Raw genomic sequence first — 12,609 nt, forward strand, 5'->3', positions numbered from 1 at the left:
ATCTACATGAGCTATTTCCAATGTAACCATTATTATCCACATAGATGTGGGCATGGAGGCAGGAAGGGGACAAACAACCTGTCTAAGATCAACCACACCTGTGAGCTGATGGCTGAAATTGAGTCCAGTTCTCAAGGCAGAGCTTCCACCATTAGGCGTGACTCCCTGTCTCTGGGGGAAGCCCAGGTGTTTCTACATGATACAGGTGGAATGAGAGCCCGCCTCTGTAAGATCATCATGTTTGTCAGATCTGTGTTCCTTCCAGGTCTGAGGATCGCAGCTTGCTCTGTAGGATGTATTGGGGATGCTCTCCTCAAAACTAAACTGGAGACGTGAGAATTCACAAAGTTTACCTAGTATTTCACCAGCACCTAGATGGCAGGACTCCCCTGCCTGCTGAGACTTCTGCCTGTATACCCCCTGCTTCTATCCTCAGGGCATCTTATTAGAATCCAGAACTGTCTTGCTCAGTGGTGATGTCCAGAGTACTTTCTTTGTCCAGCCTGTTATGGCTTGGGGTGAAAATATATCCACTTCTTCTGGACCACCTACTGCATGCCAAGTGCTTTAAATATATTAAAGGTATTTTTATTCTCATTTCATAGACAAGAAAACTAAGACCTGGAAGGATAAATGTTTTGCCCAGAGCCACACAGCTAGGAAGTGGCAGAGTCACATTTCAAACCGTTTTTCTTTTTCTACTTTTCTGCATCCAGTTCAGCTTTGCATTCTAAGCACCTAACACATCGCCTGTAGCTTAGGAAATATCTGTTGAATGTCAAATAAATACATGAATGACCCACAGTGAACTAGTCTGTGAAACAAAAGCTGAAGAAAATGCTACAGGGGAGGGGAACTCTTAATGAAACTCTTATCAAATATTAAATACTCTATTGAACTGAATTTTGAACTCAGAGAACTAGAGCTGAATCTCTGTATGTCAACTTATTTGAATGAGAAGCTAAATCAGGAGACCACAAAGGTCCACAAACTGACACAGGCCTGGTGATTCTTAACTGTGAGCCTGAGGAAATTCGCAAGGCAATGCTTAGAGTCTGGTGGGCAGACCAGGTCTTCTTACCTGAACCAGGTCAGGAGTAGGTCTGGGGGAAGATGGTCTGTCCCGTCTCCTCCATTGAGGCCACAAGGAAAGCAGAGGATCTGGCTATTCTCATTTCTTTTTTGAGAGAACAGAAGTTAAGGCTACTTTATTTTATTTTATTGGTTTTCTTTTTTTTTTTTTAATTTTTATCAGGGTATAGTTGATTTACCATGTTGTGTTAGTTTCATTTGTACAGCAAAGTGAATCAGTTATACATATACATACATCCACTCTTTTTTTTTTTAGGTTCTTTCCCCATATAGGCCATTACAGAATATTGAGTAGAGTTCCCTGTTCTATACAACAAGTTCTTATTAGTTATCTATTTCATATACAGTAGTGTGTGTATGTCAGTCCCAATCTCCCAATTTATCCCTCCCCTCCTTATCCCCTGGTAACCATAAGTTTGTTTTCTACGTCTGTGACTCTACTTCTGTTTGGTAAATAAGTTCATTTGTACCCTTTTTTTTAGATTCCACATATAAGCAACTTCATATGATATTTGTCTTTCTCCGTCTGACTTACTTCACTTAATATGACAATCTCTAGGTCCATCCATGTTGCTGCAGATGGCGTTATTTTGTTCTTTTTTATGGCTGAGTAATATATTCCACTGTATATATGTACCACATCTTCTTTACCCATTCCTCTGTACCAACTCGACTCTGCATTTGGTCCCATCAATCCCACATTTGTATCCTCCAAGATCTTGTTGCAGCCCTTCTGCCCGACATTCCCTGCCTTGCCCCCAAGCTCCCAATTAAAACTGCATTGGACAGTCATTAATTAGAGTAATTGCTTTCTGCTGTTTAAAGGGGAAAAAATGAGGGCTTCATCGAAAAATGCCTCTTTCTGTTTTCTTTTCACACTAAACTATGAACTTGTTGTTCCCACTCAATGAGTTCATCAAAATGGGGCCATTAATTTACAGCTGTGCATAAAAAGGTTTCTGGGTTGTCTCCGCTTGGTGTCACCAGAAAGAAAAACAGCCCTTATTTCTTGGACAAGGGGGTCTCTCGAATGCAAATGGGATCTTTTCAGAAGGTCTGCTGCCTCCAGCCCCTAGAATGCACTTGTGACCTTTTCAGGTGGTCAAGTGGCCACTGGCCTCTTGGTATTTCTCGAATGTTCCACTCCACAACAGGGCCTTTGCACTTGCTCCTCCTTCTGCCTAGAAAGCTTTTCCCTTGATTTTTACAGAGCTCCTCCCTCATTTCATTCAGGCCTCTGCTTAAATGTCACCTCCCCAGAGAGGCCCTCCTATGACAGCCCCACTCACTTAACCCTCCCTGCATCACTGCTTTCTATACACACTTCCTGCTTTAATTTTCTTCATAGCACTTAGCAGCACCTGACATACTATATATTTGTTTATTTTCTGTCCACCTCACCAAGCCTGTAAACCCCATAAGAGCTCAGACTTTTTTTTAACATCATTGACTGTATCCTCAGTGCCTAGAACAATGTCTGGCACATAGTAGGATGCAATAAATATTTGATGAATGAATGGTAAGTTTCCTGCTGGACCCAGAGTTCAGTCTTCCCTTGTCCATCCCTGTTTCTCCAGCTCTCCTTCTCCTTTAAAACAAATCTCCTCTCATTACTTTGTACTGGGCTATACTTGGTCTTTCTTTTTTTCAAGGGGAGGAGTTTCAGTGAGGCAAGTTAAACCACAGTTTATGATGCTGGAGAGTGCCTTGGCTTCCTTATCTTTGCTGTGTGACCTAGGGCAAGTGACGTGATCACTCGGATCCCCAGGGATCTGTGAAAAGAGGGTGATCATACCTCCTACCTCAGGGTTGTGTGAGGTTTTGAAAACGTACTATATAGTAAGTGGTCTTTGACGGAGGATGAAGAGCGGGGAAGGAATTGAAGGTGCTGTCACAGCATAGGTTTTGGCAGAAGGAGCCCATGTTGGAATGTGCAGCCCTTTGTCTCAGGGGGATCACACTGGCATGCAGGAAGACGGCTTAGAGGGAGCTACACTGATAGCTTGAGCCTGGCAGGTTAGAGCAGCGTTTCCCAAAGGGTTGCATGGGAGTTGATTGTAGGTGATACGCAAAACACTTTCTATTTTTAATTGCTATGAATTTTTCACGGGTACTAGAAAAATATTGGTTTTCCTTTTATGGCACTGATATGAAGTTTCCTTTTAAAATGAATTTATTGTGTGAAAGAATGAGCCAATTTAAAGAAAAATATTAAGTAAATAAATTGTACCTGCGGCACACAGATATGTGAGAATTCATGATGCTGATTCTCAAATGGCTGACATTTGGAAAACCTGGTTATAAGCGGGTTCTCAAGTAGGTTCCTAGAACCAAACTCCAGACATCCAAACTCAGTGCAGCTAGTGACAAGTGGATTTGTTGTTTTGGGTTCATGAAGCTGACAGGTGAAGCAGCAGATAGCACATACATAGAGTGGGATTTAAAATGGAGCTTGTGATTACAGAATCCCCGTGCCAATTCCATCTCCTGTGGCCAGCCCTCATCAGAGACATCCTTTCGGCCTCTGATCCAGAGACTCGGCTGATAACAATGATGATGATGATAATGATGTGATGATGATGAAGATAGAAATGATGGTGATGATGATGAAGATGATCATGAAAGTGATGATGATGGTGGTCATGATGATGGAAAAGATGGTGATGATGAAGATGATGATGGTGGTCATGATGATGATGTGATGATACAAAGTAAAAGATAGTGCTGAATACTTATTATACACTTAGGATGTGCCAGACCCTATTCCAGGTGCTTTAAGTGATTTACGATTGCTTCATTTCATACTATGCATTAGGCACTATTATTATCTCCATTTTTCAAATGAAGAAACCAGTGCTGGGTACTTTATACATGTTATCAATTTAATCCACACAACAAAGTCACAAAGGTCATAATCATCCTCGTATACGAAGAAGTTAACTCACCCAAGATCATGCAGCTAGTCAGTGGCAGGTTGGAGACTCAGACTCAGACAGTCTGACTCCAGAGAGCTTGTCCCTAACCACTACACTACACTGCTCCTCCAAGAACAGGACAATGAATGAGTCATGTCTCTGCCTGTGAAGCTCAGTAGGGGAAGTAGATGTGTGGGCACTTAAAACATGTCTGAATTAAACAAGTAACATGTTAGACTTTATTAGCAGGTGTTGTATGTACACAGGGGAATGGGAAGTTGATTCTGATCTGTGGCATCCTGGAGGGCTCCAGGGAAGAAGTGGCATTTGATCACAGCCTTGAAGGTCGTCAGTAGTTGAGAGGATGAAGCGGGGGGGCACTCTAAGATGAGAAAACAACAAGAGCAAAAGCAAAAGCAGGGAACCTGGAAGTGCAGCGTGAGCTGAACAATGCTCTGAGGAGATGGTTAGCCCAATCAAGGCCAAAGCCTTCCCAGGGTCTTGGGGAACTTGAGGGGTGATGCACTGGCCAAAACATGGATCCTCTTCTCATCTCCACTGCATTTTGATTTTTCTTATTTTGAGCATTTTTATGAGTGCTTTCAAGAAAGACAGAGGGGGACTTCCCTGGTGGTCCAGTGGTTAAGACTTCGCCTGCCAATGCAGGGGGTGCAGGTTCAATCCCTGGTTGGGGAGCTAAAATCCCACATGCTTCCTGGCCAAAAAAACCAAAACATAAAACAGAAGCAATATTGGAACAGATTAAGTGTACCCCATCCTGACCCCAGATGGAAGGTACAAGAAATTTAAACACCACCTCGGTAAGCTTATTATTCTGATAATACCAAATAGCACATGCCATAATTCAAAATTCAGAAATGACAGAAAAGTTGGAAAGGAATGTCACCCACAATCCCACTAGGCAGAGAAATCCTTGGTCAACATTTTGCTTTTTTTTTCCTCCTGGTATTTACTCAGAACATATTTTTTAATAACATAATCCTGATCGCACTGTATGCAGTTTTGAATTTCACTTTTTTCCCCACTTACCATTTTAACACAAAGGTTTTCATCATTTATTGCCACTCTATGTAAACATTTTTAGTAACTGCATAAGTTTTATCACATACCAGAGTTTATTTAACCACGCTCTGATTTTCAAACGTTTGTTTCTTTGTCAAATTTTGGACCCTGTAAATAAGGTTTGGGTGAAAATCCTTGTGCATGAAGATTTTGCTGCATTTTGGATTCTAACATTGGGACAGAGTCCCAGAAATGGAATTACTGAATCAAGGGAAAAGAGCATACATTAACACCTTGGCTACATAATGCCAAATGGCCCCATCATAGACTTGGATCTGGCCACAGATGCAGCGGGATGTCTCTGAAAGAAGGACTCAGGTCAGTGTAGGGCGATGAGCACAGACATTACAGTCAGACAGACCCAGGTTGGAATCTTATCTCTGCCTTGTGACCTTGAGCCTCAGTTTCCTAATCTGTAAAACAGGATTTCTCAACCTGGGCATTATTGACATTTGGGCCAAATTCTTTCTTGTGGGGACTGATCTGTGCATTGTAGGATGTTTAAGAACATTTCTTCCCTCTACCCATTAGATGCAGTAACAGCCCCCCGGACATGGCACCAGAAATATCTCCAGATATTGCCAAACATCCCCTGGGAGGCAAAATCACCCTGGTTGCAGATCACTGCTCTAAAGCTAAAATAATATAAACATACCCTATAGAGCCTTGTGAGGATTATAAATAATGCATGTGAGGTGCTTTTTCACAGTGCCTGGTATAGGGTAGGCGCTCAATGAATGGCAGCTGGGACTGTTGTTCATGTAGAGCCATGTTTCTCCACATTTTCCATCTGCAGGTCCCCTGGGGATCTTCCCTGCCCACCTGCCACTAAAAGAGAATTTCCTTCTCTGATTCTTTTTTGAGGTTCTTGCATATATTTTCCTGCTGTGGCAAATGGAGAGAAGGAGGGTCAGACTCTAGGTTAGGCTTGATAAGAGGCAGAGGGGTGTAGGGAAGCAAACCTTCCCCCCACCCCACCCCACTGCTATCTGTTTAACTCCTGCATCACTGTTCAGATATTAAGCTTAGTGGATTGTACTCTGGTTAGGTCGTCTTGATGAGGCCTTAGGACTCTGGCAACATAGAAGTTTCCTTTCCTCTGACAACTCCTATCAGAAATAGTGGTCACTTGGAATCTTGCCTCAAGAAGGATTTTTAAGGCTGCATCTACACTTAGTGGATAAGGGCTCTGTGATAGACTAAGCATGTCTGCCATGGGCATGGAAGAGAAAGGGGAATATTTGCCATTTCCACCCTCAGCTGAGACCTCATCTCCATAGTCTCACTCCCACAGAGGGGGTGAATGGTCCTCTTTTCAATCTTCTTTTGAGGAAGTGGCCCTTTTCCTCAGATAGGAAATGGGAACCTAGAAGGCAGGTCCTGGGCCTTCAGAGGAGAAACTCCTGCCTCTCACTGAGCCTCACTTTCTTGGGTTTGGATTTTAGGTAAAAAGTGTCATGTTAAAAAGTACAGCTGGGGCTTCCCTGGTGCCGCAGTGGTTGAGAATCTACCTGCCAATGCAGGGGACACGGGTTCGAGCCCTGGTCTGGGAAGATCCCACATGCCGCGGAGCAACTGGGCCCATGAGCCACAACTACTGAGCCTGCGCGTCTGGAGCCTGTGCTCCGCAACAAGAGAGGCCGCGATAGTGAGAGGCCCGCGCATCGCGGTGAAAAGTGGCCCCCGCTTGCCGCAACTAGAGAAAGCCCTCGCACAGAAACGAAGACCCAACACAGCCAAAAATTAAAAAAAAATTAAAAAGTACAGCTGGATGGCAGAGAACTGGTGGGCTGTGCAGGCTTGGTTTCAGCTGGGCAATGAAGGACTGGGAATGGGGGCTTTAAACTCCAGTAGGAGTTGATGTTTCAGTCATGAGTCTGAAGGCAGAATTCCTTCCTCTTCAAGGTCCTCTATCTTTTCTCCTAAGGCCTTCCTTCAACTGACTGGATGAGGCCCACCCACGTTATGGAGGGTAATCTGCTTTACTGAAAATCTGCTGATTTAAATGTTGATCCCATGTAAAAAATAGCTTCACAGCAATATATAGTCTAGTGTTTGACCAGCCAACTGGGCACCGTAGCCTAGCCCAGTTGCCACATAAAATTCACCATCACAGATATCTTAGAGGAGTGTCTCCCCAAGTGTGCAACACCTCCCACTGTGCATGAGATGATTGCCAGTGGGACAGGGGCAGTGCCTTAAATAACACTGGTCATGGGAGTGACTCTTTTAAATTCTATTTTAATTCTAATTGCTTTCAGAAGAAAGGCTCCACTTGATATGAGCCCCTAACAACTCTCTCACTTGTTATTTATAACAGTAGAAAGCAGGACCAGAATTCAGCTATAAATTAATTACACTGTTTCCTTTTCATCAAGTTAACTTTCACAATGACCTTCTGTTTATGGCAGGTGATACTGATTTTCCATTTATGGCAGTGACATAATGTTTCCTTTTTAGATATATGTATTTTAAAAAACAAAAGGAGTCCATTGAAGATTAAGTAAATAATGGTACTGGTGGTGTTTAGATACAGCTACACTCATGAAGGTCGCTTACAAGCAATCCAAGTTTGAGAAACACCATCTTAGCCAAGAAAAGTCGAGGCTTCAGGCCCAGCCAGCATCCCACAGGAGGATCTTCCCTCCATGGCCAACCTGGGAGCATGCAGCTTTGGTTTGATTAAGGAGAAGGCTGGTTTCCTTCTGAGAAAGCGTGAGAAAGACCAGAGTGTTCTCAGGGTTTGCCAGTGCTGAGAAAAGTAAAACATGCCCCTCAAGGAGCACAGTTAAGTGCATGGATTCTGGAGCCAGACTGCCGGGGTCACATCCTCCCTCTGCTGCTCATAGCTGTGCACCCCTGAGAAGTTATTTAACCTCTTTGAGTCTCTGTTTCCTCATCTGTAAAATGGGTTTATAAAGGTACCTACTTTATAGGGTATTGTGAGAATCAAATGAATTAGTGCTCAGAATTGTGCTATCGCATAATAAGTGTCATTTAGGACTGAGTCGCTGTTGTTGGGAACGACTGACAAAGAAAAAGAATATTGTGACACAGTGCTCTAAATGCTGTACCCGAGAAAGTACATTGTGATATGAGACACAGGGAAGTGGGGGAGATTCCAGGATGGCTTCCTGGAGAAATTAATATATAAGCCGATACCTGGATAATCAGTAGGAGTTAGCCTGGAAAAGAGGAGAGAGAGAATGTTCTGGATAGAGGGGATAGTGTATGCCCAGGCTTAAAGGCAAGTGACAGTTCTTGTAACTGCAAAGAAGGCAGTGCTGGTTATAGCAGAGGATGTGACAGAGGGTGTGTCCCAAGGTGAGGGAGGCCGGAAGCAGACACATACAAAGGGCTTTCTGTGCCTTGTTAGAAACAGTGGGTCCCAGAAGGGCAGGACTGGAGTTATCTTAGCAGCCCTCTGTGCTTGAAACAGCACCCCAGACCTGGTAAGCCCTTGACATTCGTGTGGTGAATGAACAAATGCTTTCCTCTCTGCTTGATGTGTGGCCTGGAGGTCTCATGGGACCACTCCCTTTGAATGAGGGAATCTCAGGATGGAAATCTCTGCCGAGATCTCCAGGCACATCTTCTCTGCAAGTCTTGGCTGCCTGAAGGATCTGAAATCTTACTTCTGTCTACAGGTGACCTGGTGTCCCGAGCAATGCATCACCTGCAGCCCCTCAATGCCAAGCACCATGGCAATGGCACCCCCCTGCACCACAAGCAGGGGGCGCTCTACTGGGAGCCCGAGGCCCTGTACACCCTTTGCTATTTCATGCACTGCCCGCAGATGGAATGGGAAAATCCCAACGTGGAGCCCTCCAAAGTCAACCTCCAGGTGGAAAGGTAAGACTTGTGTTGGCTTTGGATGGCCAAAGAGAGGGGCTCCCTTCTGGCCAACACCACCTTATGGTGAGTAGGTATTGCCTCCAGGGTGGTACAGGAGTGGGGGAGGAGAGGGATGCTGGGGGTCAGAACTGCCCAGTTTCCAGAAACTCACCGGAGGGGTCTAGATGACCTTGAGGGGTTATCAGAGACCTGGGTGGAATCTTTGAAATGGGTTTGCATGGGGCTGGTCCAGTTTGGGATAAAAGTGGCCTGGGTCAGAAGAGAGGGTCTGCAAATCTGGAGGGATGAGGCCTCTGCAGTGCAAGGGGGCTTCCTTGTGAAGGCAGCTTAGGGGGATACCAGCTCCTTGGGTGGGAGATGTTTTATCTTCATTTCATCCTGTCTGCCCTGGGGATTCCAGGGGGAAACCATAACACTTGCTCAGCCAGAAGTGGGCCTCTCATGTGGGCAGGAGACAGCATAGCAGTTCCCATGAAGCAGAATCCTCATGGCAGAGAAGGAAGGGAGGGCTCCCTGGAAGAGGAAGCTCCCTCTGACCTGGCTTCTGCTGCTCCCCAGCGCCGTCCGCCCCCTTCCCCATGCCTCAGCCTCCGCACCTGTAACCGAGCAGCTGCACTAAGCGCTTTCCAGGTTGCCGTCTACCTGGAAAATCCCAAGATTTTCTGAGGCTGGTTTCACCCTCTCAGAGGCAAGGCATCCAAACCACCATCAGGAAAGGAGGCTGCCTGGAGGCGTCCCCTCTTCCCCTGGGAACAGGTCCACAGAGATGTGTTCCTAAGGGAACATCTCCCCCCAGCATCTCACAAATCAGGCCCCTCCTCCTGTGTACACAGGCTTGTTCACTCTTAACTACTGCAGTAGTGACGCTGTTTATCGAGTGGTTAAAGAACAGGCTCTGTGATCCGGACTTCTGGGTTCAAATCCAGGCTCTTCCAATTAAAAGCCAGGGTGTCTTGGAAAAGTGCCTTTAGCCTCCCTGTGCCTCAGTTTCTTCATCTACAAAATAGGGGTCCTAAGAATAAATCCTTCATAAGGCTGTTTGAAGATTGAATGCATTGAACAGTGCCCAACATGTAGTAAGTGCTCAATAAATGTTCCCTTTTATTATTGTTGTTGGAGATCTTATCCACAAATAGCTGAACAACTCCCAGTTTGGGCTCAATGCACTTTCCTCTGTTAAATGGTTCCAAGTGGTTTTGAAACGCTCACTGGATGCTCTGTTTCTGCCAGGATGGATCGGGCTTAATTGGGCTCCTAAACCATGTCTCTTGGCTTTCAGTTTAGAGTAGAGGATGCAGGATGAGTGAGACAGAAGTTGACTGTTTTTTTTTTTAATCCCAAGTTAGCATCAATATTTCAATCCAGTCTGGAATTAACTTAATCAGAGGATTACTTATGTCTCCCGCCATCCAGGCCAAATCAGTGGGTGCCGTGTGCATATTTTCATGTGCCAAATATGCCCAAAGTGGAGAGGTGGCAACGTGCCCGTGGTCCCTGGGCAGAAAACAACCTCAGTCAGACACACCAAGACGTTGCTTTCTATGAGTATGAATCGTGATGGCTGGGAGGATGGAAACTATTGACCTTGGCCTTTGGGGTACCTAGTTCTTCAGCCCCCATCCCTACCCCAGCAGCCTGTAGACTAGGGCGGTTTCTCTGACTCACCTACCCCGCCACTCTTCAATTCCCGCCTCTATGCAGATGACACCCCCTCCATCTCCAGCTAGATGTCACCACCTCTGAGCTCCAGAACCTGATCCAGCTCAGCCTTCCAGTTTCCACTGTCAAGTCTCACACTCTCAGGCTGGTTCTTCTCAGGGCACCTTATTCTTTTCTGCCCAACACAGCAAATGTGTGTGTGTGTGTTTGTTGCCTGTGAGCTTCGTAAGGGCACAGAACTCATCTGTTTTGGTTGTCACGCCACACCTAATGCCAAGCTCAACATCTGGTATATATCACAAAGTCAGTAAATATTTGTAGGATGAAAGAAGGGACAAATCCATTGATCTAGCCGCCTATGGAACATTTCCATCATGGGTGCTCACAACCACCTCAAAACTAAAGCCAACATCTTTCCCCCAAACCAACTGTTCCTCCTTTCCCCCACCCCCAGTCTCTAAGAATGGCATCACCATCAACCCGGTCACCTCGGTCAGAAAACTGGGACTCGCCCCACACTCCTTCCTCTCCTTCCCTCCTTCCTACAGCCAACTGGTCAGTAGGTCTCACTGATGCTACGTCTGTGCCGTCTCCCATTCCTCTAATCCTTCCTCCCCAGATTGCTGCCTCACTGCATGGTTCAGGCCCTCGTTTCCTCTTACTGCTATTTCTGCATTTGATTTCTAAATGGTCTCCCTGGACGGGAGGCTTAATATTCTCCGACCAGCTCCATCCTCATGGCCACCAGACTGAAACTTCTAAAATATACATCTCATCGTGTGACATACCACCTGCCCCCAACTCAACACAGTTGCATGGCTCCCGTTATATTTTCTGTTATGTAGTTTCCATCTTCCGTTCCGGAATCTATTTCAGGATTCAGAGTGTCGTTGAAGTGGCTGTATGTCTAGGGAGACCATCTAAGGATTCCAAACTTTCTGGGACAAGTTTTAAAGAGGCATGAGCTGCAAGGGGGAGCCGAGCAAAGAGAACATGTCCTAGAATTTGTCAGAGTCAATTATCTCGGTCTTTGTATTCCTCCTTGGCTGAATTTTCAGGGGACGACACAAAACAGAAAGAACTTGTCATTTTTTGAGTTCTGTTCACTTTGGTCCTCTGGAAAGAGTATGGATTTGGGAGTCAGATCGCCCTTTGGGTTTGGATCCCGGCTCTGCTTCTTGTAGTTCTGGGACCTTGAATGAGTCATTTCACCCCTATTGAAACTCTTCTCCTCAACTGTGAAATGAGAACAAAATCAGCCTCTTGGGACCGGTGTAAGCAATGAATTAGATACTGTAGCTAAGACATCCAGTGCCATGCCTGGCACAAGGGGAGCTCCCCTCACCCCCCTCCTCAAAAAAAGGAGCTGATATTATACATCTTCTTTTTCTTTTTCTTTTTTGGCTCTAAAATGTTATTATCGTTGTCCCAAAAGAAGCCTGGGTATGATTCCTTCCAGACGAAAAGCTGTTTCTTCCCGTTCCATGATAGGCTGGGCGTTGATATTTATTAGCGTCTGAAAACACACAGGGAAGGGCTTCAGAGGAGAGGGGACTCTGTTTCCAGCCAAGTGTTTACAGCAGCTTCATACCAAAACTTACAAACAAGACGTTTCCAGTGGGAGGTAGGATTCTAATTTGGAGCTGTTTTTTTTCTCCCTTTCTGTCTTCTTTTTCCCCCCCAAATCAAACAACATTTCCTTGACTCTCTATCTCTGTTCTGGCAAAGTCAAGTAAGGCCATGGTGTTTATATGGTTTTCCATAGACTCTTCAAGAACAGGAGCTGAATATTATGTGCTTTTTGTCCACGCCGAGCAAAAGGCCTGGAACATATTTGTTGACTGAAATACAGATTGTTTTGTGCCCCAAACCATCTCTGCTTGTCAGAAGAGCCTTTCTTGGCTGGAGTACTTGGAACTAGGCCTCTGTATACCATTTGACTCTTTCATGTGGGCATAGCTTTCCAGTTGCTACATTGGTTTTGGATAGCTTCATTTTTCATTGT

General features: G+C 45.2%; 1 protein-coding gene across 3 annotated transcripts in view; it reads left to right on the forward strand.

The window, feature by feature from the left end:
- The window catches only part of BTBD11 (BTB domain containing 11), a 305,437-nt gene that overhangs the window by 189,077 nt on the left and 103,751 nt on the right, over nt 1-12,609 (forward strand). For all 3 annotated transcript variants that reach the window (XM_036865462.1, XM_036865461.1, XM_036865463.1), the window contains exon 3: nt 8,738-8,942. In XM_036865462.1, coding sequence (XP_036721357.1) covers nt 8,738-8,942 — 205 coding nt within the window. The remainder of the gene's footprint in view (nt 1-8,737; nt 8,943-12,609) is intronic.

The sequence above is a fragment of the Balaenoptera musculus genome, chromosome 10 (assembly GCF_009873245.2).
Source record: "Balaenoptera musculus isolate JJ_BM4_2016_0621 chromosome 10, mBalMus1.pri.v3, whole genome shotgun sequence".
NCBI lineage: Eukaryota > Metazoa > Chordata > Mammalia > Artiodactyla > Balaenopteridae > Balaenoptera > Balaenoptera musculus.